This window comes from Coregonus lavaretus (genome assembly GCF_964263955.1).
Source record: "Coregonus lavaretus genome assembly, chromosome: 7".
Classification (NCBI taxonomy): Eukaryota; Metazoa; Chordata; class Actinopteri; order Salmoniformes; family Salmonidae; genus Coregonus; species Coregonus lavaretus.
The window spans coordinates 32,535,863-32,541,981 of NC_139994.1; the positions used below are offsets into that span (position 1 = coordinate 32,535,863).

Here is a 6,119-nt window from a genome sequence, read left to right on the forward strand (position 1 = left end):
CTTAAGGAAAGGATTTAGCTACTAGCTTGCCTAATCACCCATTCCCTCAGTCAGCCTAAGTTCACTATTTTGTGGAGCTTGCTAATATATAACCTTATGGTGCCTCTAGAGAACAGAGAGAGCGCAGGTGACCTAGAAGACATTTTTTGTTCTAACAGCATCTCAAATTAACATAAGCCAGGCCAGGACAAGCACCAATTATTAGTGACAAAATTTGTATCAATATTAGTAGAAGCAGCTGAGGTGAAAAATTAGTCTGGTGTCTGTCTAGTTTAATCATTGGCTTTCAAACGTGGTTTTCCAATGTTCTATGGTGCTTGCCTAGCTCACCTCACACAAACAACTGGTCAATGATTAGCAGGCCATTACTGTAGACTTTTCAGTATTTACCACACCAAAATTATTTCTAAATAGTAAACTTGACATCAGAACACAAAACACCGCTGCTTTTGACCAGGATGAAAAAACACTTAAAGTTTGACCTCTCAATCAAATGCAACTTTCCCCCCAAAAGCAGCATAATTAAGGAAGCAGAGGCTGGAATAACTCCTCATAAGATTGCAAAGGAACAAAGTTGCCTAGTCTAAGTGGTAGGGAGAACCCCTGTGAATCCACTTCCTTCTTAGGAAACAGGATGGACACCTTTACCTATCCAAGAGGCAGCTGAATTTACATGGAATGGCAGCGCCAGAATGTCAATAGACTATTCATCTCATGCAAACAACTGGGCTTGTGGCCCAAATGGCACCCTATTCCCGACATAGTGCACTACTTTTGAGAGCCCTATGGGCCCTGTTCAAAAGTAGTGCACTATATACAGTGAGGGAAAAAGTATTTGATCCCCTGCTGATTTTGTACATTTGCCTACTGACAAAGACATGATCAGTCTATAATTTTAATGGTAGGTTTATTTGAACAGTGAGAGACAGAATAACAACAACAAAAATCCAGAAAAACACATGTCAAAAATGTTATAAATTGATTTGCATTTTAATGAGGAAAATAAGTATTTGACCCCTCTGCAAAACATGATTTAGTACTTGGTGGCAAAACCCTTGTTGGCAATCACAGAGGTCAGACGTTTCTTGTAGTTGGCCACCAGGTTTGCACACATCTCAGGAGGGATTTTGTTCCACTCCTCTTTGCAGATCTTCTCCAAGTCATTAAGGTTTTGAGGCTGACGTTTGGCAACTCGAACCTTCAGCTCCCGCCACAGATTTTCTATGGGATTAAGGTCTGGAGACTGGCTAGGCCACTCCAGGACCTTAATATGCTTCTTCTTGAGCCACTCCTTTATTGCCTTGGCCGTGTGTTTTGGGTCATTGTCATGCTGGAATACCCATCCACGACCCATTTTCAATGCCCTGGCTGAGGGAAGGAGGTTCTCACCCAAGATTTGACGGTACATGGCCCTGTCCATCGTCCCTTTGATGCGGTGAAGTTGTCCTGTCCCCTTAGCAGAAAAACACCCCCAAAGCATGTTTCCACCTCCATGTTTGACGGTGGGGATGGTGTTCTTGGGGTCATAGGCAGCATTCCTCCTCCTCCAAACACGGCGAGTTGAGTTGATGCCAAAGAGCTCGATTTTGGTCTCATCTGACCACAACACTTTCACCCAGTTCTCCTCTGAATCATTCAAATGTTCATTGGCAAACTTCAGACGGCCCTGTATATGTGCTTTCTTGAGTAGGGGGACCTAGCGGGTGCTGCAAGATTTCAGTCTTTCACAGTGTAGTGTGTTACCAATTGTTTCTTGGTGACTATGGTCCCAGCTGCCTTGAGATCATTGACAAGATCCTCTTGTGTAGTTCTGGGCTGATTCCTCACCGTTCTCATGATCATTGCAACTCCACGTGGTGAGATCTTGCATGGAGCCCCAGGCCGAGGGAGATTGACAGTTATTTTGTGTTTCTTCCATTTGCGAATAATCGCACCAATTGTTGTCACCTTCTCACCAAGCTGCTTGGTGATGGTCTTGTAGCCCATTCCAGCCTTGTGTAGGTCTACAATCTTGTCCCTGACATCCTTGGAGAGCTCTTTGGTCTTGGCCATGGTGGAGAGTTTGGAATCTGATTGATTGATTGCTTCTGTGGACAGGTGTCTTTTATACAGGTAACAAGCTGAGACTCCCTTTAAGAGTGTGCTCCTAATCTCAGCTCATTACCTGTATAAAAGACACCTGGGAGCCAGAAATCTTTCTGATTGAGAGGGGGTCAAATACTTATTTCCCTCATTAAAATGCAAATCAATTTATAAAATTTTTGAAATGTGTTTTTCTGGATTTTGTTGTTGTTTATTCTGTCTCTCACTCTTCAAATAAACCTACCATTAAAATTATAGACGGATCATTTATTTGTCAGTGGGCAAACGTACAAAATCAGCAGGGGATCAAATACTTTTTTCCCCTCACTGTAGGGAATAGGGTGCAATTTGGGACACAGCCCTTGAGTAAGGTGGACAAGTAATATAATAATATGCCATTTAGCAGACGCTTTTATCCAAAGCGACTTACAGTCATGCCTGCATACATTTTATTTTTGTGTATGGGTGGTCCCGGGGATCGAACCCACTACCTTGGCGTTACAAGCGCCATGCTCTACCAGCTGAGCTACAGAGGACCACTAAGGCAGTGAGCCTTTATACACACACATAGGCACACTCAGAGATGGACATATGCAAAACATGGCTCCATAAGAACACCACCACAACTCACAGAAGACTGACAGAGAATGAATGCCTTAGGGGGGGGGGGGCTTGGGGGGCTTGGGGGACTTGGGGTCTCAATTTACTGTTGAGAGTTAGAATAGTAGAACACATAAGGTGCAATCTCGAAATTTGGTTGTGCATCACCAGTTTTTCTCATGTTATGTCAGTCACGGATAGTCAGTCAATTAGCCCATATCAGCTAACAATTAGATTGCTAAACTAGTTTAGCAGCCAGCTATCTAAACTTGTCATCATGGTTGAATTACCGGCCAGGGGGCCCCCATTGATTTTGTTAGTCAGTCTCACTCAGATATCATATGGATGTGGGTACATAGACCCGCGAGCAACTGCGGCCCCTCATGATGAGTTCAGATTTTTTGTGGCCCCCACCCCAATCAAAGTTGCCCATCCCTGCCATAGAATATCAGCTACAGGCGCACTTCCGTTTTATTCAGCGGAGTTAGAAAGTTGATGTTATGTAGCCAACTGTAATGTTTATTGAATATTGATTTTATATCACAGATTGCATTTATATATCAATAATATCTTTACAGTTTGAAAGATGCAATAACCAAATATATTATTGATGTAGTATTTTGGTCAAATACATCATCAATATTGTATTTGCATCATGAAAACAATTAATATCAACTTTGCCTATAACTACATTGTATGTACATCTTGAATAATAAGCAATTGACAATGTCACAAATTGTTAATCGGCTACTCAAATATGCTGTCATCGGCTATAGGCCCAAATGTGACACATCTAGTAAAGAAGTAGCCTAATAGGGTCTGTGTTTTCATCACTGAAAAAAGGCAAACAGGCTAGACTAGAGACAAATAAATAAAAATAAACATTTTCATTGTAGAAATATGACAGAAAATATGACACTATTATGTGAAGTTCGACAAATACTAGCCCAGGTAACGTAACCTGCGATGTGAAATGAACTCACCATATTCCGACGAATCTACGGAATCCAAGCTCTCTTCCTTCACTTTTTTACCCATTTCCTATCCTTTCCTCCACCTCTACTAGTTTATATTGGTCTAAAACGTTCCAATTGCCAGGTAAATCAAGTCGAAGTTAAATAATCAAAAAGTATAAAACTACGTTTTAAAGGTGTTACTACACCTGTGTGCACAATAAAAAACAAACTTGCTTTGAATAAAATCTTACTCCCTCGCGCTCCAGTAACTAGGGTTGTGACATCACGAACGCACCTGTGGGATGCGCACTCAGCAAGAAAACCACATAATGTCAGGAAGGATTTCACTTCTCCAACAAAGCAGTAAAGAGTAAGAGCCAATTTATGCTTGATCCGAAAATGTGGTCGGAGGCCCCGTATGGATGGTGTGACGCAATAGCGGCGCCTTTGGAAGCACGCAGAGGCCAATTTGAGCTCTGTACCGCATCGCTGTATGACTCAAATTTTGTAGCTAACAATGTGGAGGGCTCCGTATAACTCCGCATTGACATGATTGGTTGATGGTAGGTGAGGGCGGGAGGTCCTGTATAAACACAAACTCACTTCCTTGACAACAGCGCTGCTCGGCGAAGCGCAAGAAGTATGAATGCCCTGACTTCTGCAGAGGCCATATCACCGTAAATGATGCACAGCCAATACAGATGTCGGATTGACCATGAGGTGCCTTTAACTATGTGACTACTGCTTTTGAATAGGCATGTGCAACTTTGATGTCATAATGCTTTGTAATGACCAGAAAATTCGTTTTCATACATTTATCTAGCATCTCCCATGTAGGGTTTTCCACAAATGCTTCCAACTTAAAGTCCATCCCTTACGAAAACAGATTGCAGTCAGAGTGCAGTATAACTGCAGTTATTCTGCAATAACTGCGTCCAAAATACCACAGTCGACTGCAGTTACAAAACATGTTTTTTTTTGTAGACCCGCCACATCTCTCAAAACAACTAGAGCACTGGGCCAGCCACTTAAATATTACCTTGGCCAACACAGGGGAAACGCCTTCTGACCAATGAGATGGACAAGCCTGCACAGGTGTAACACATACTGATTAACGAAGTGACACCAATCGGTGCACCCTACGTGCTAGCGTGCTATACGTGCTAAAAGTCCAACCTCAAAACATAAATGGAAAAAACAAAATCTGTACACAGTTCATATATTGAAATCAGTCAATTGAAATAAATTCATTAGGCCCTAATCTATGGATTTCACATGACTGGGAATAGAGTTATGGGCGTGCATCAGAAAACCAGTCAGTATTTGGTGTGACCACCATTTGCTTCACGCAGTGTGACACATCTCCTTCGCATAGAGTTGATCAGGCTGTTGATTGTGGCCTGTGGAATGTTGTCCCACTCCTCTTCAATGGCTGTGCGAAGTTGCTGGATATGGGTGGGAACTGGAACACTCTGTAGTACACGTCATTCCAGAGCATCCCAAACATGCTCAATGGGTGACATGTCTGGTGAGTATGCAGGCCATGGAAGAACTGGGACATTTTCAGCTTCCAGGACTTGTGTACAGAAGATCCTTGCTACATGTGGCCATGCATTATCATGCTGAAACATGAGGTGATGGTGGCGGATGAATGGCACGACAATCGGCCTCAGGATCTCGTCACAGTATATCTGTGCATTCAAATTGCCATTGACAAAATGCAATTGTGTTCGTTGTCAGTAGCTTATGCCTGCCCATACCGCTGCCACCATGGGGCACTCTGTTCACACCGCTCGCCCACACGACACTATACACACTGTCTGTCATCTGCCCTGTACAGTTAAAACCAGGATGAATCCGTGAAGGGCACACTTCTCCAGCGTGCCAGTGGCCATCGAAGGTGAGCATTTGCCCAGTGAAGTTGGTTACAACACTGAACTGCAGTCAGGTCAAGACCCTGGTGAGGACGACGAGCACGCAGATGAGCTTCCCTGAAACGTTTTTTGACCGTTTTTATAGAAATTCTTTGGTTGTGCAAACCCACAGTTTCATCAGCTGTCCAGGTGGCTGGTCTCAGACGATCCCGCAGCTGAAGAAGCTTGATGTGGAGGTCCTGGGCTGGCGTGGTTACACATGGTCTGCGGTTGTGAGCCCGGTTGGATGTACAGCCAAATTCTCTAAAACAGCTTATGGTAGAGAAATTAACATTCAATTCTCTGGCAACAGCTCTGGTGGACATTCTTACAGTCAGCATGCCAATTGCACGCTGCCTCAAAACTTAATACATCTGTGTCATTGTGTTGTGTGACCAAACTGGACATTTTAGAGTCGCCTTTTATTGTCCCCAGCACAAGGTGCACCTGTGTAACGATCATGCTGTTTAATCAGCTTCTTGATATGCCACACCTGTCAGGTGGATGGATTATCTTGGCATTGCTCACTAACAGGGATGTAAACAAATTTGTGCACCAATTATGAGAG

The 6,119-nt window shown here is 43.3% G+C and overlaps 1 protein-coding gene across 1 annotated transcript in view; it reads right to left on the reverse strand.

Annotated features, from left to right (window-relative positions):
* Positions 1 to 3,920, reverse strand: part of LOC311132674 (choline transporter-like protein 4) — a 28,407-nt gene extending 24,487 nt beyond the window's left edge. The window contains exon 1 of the mRNA XM_084165941.1: positions 3,666 to 3,920. Coding sequence (XP_084022067.1) covers positions 3,666 to 3,720 — 55 coding nt within the window. The 5' untranslated portion in view covers positions 3,721 to 3,920. The remainder of the gene's footprint in view (positions 1 to 3,665) is intronic.
* Positions 3,921 to 6,119: the final 2,199 nt, after the last annotated feature.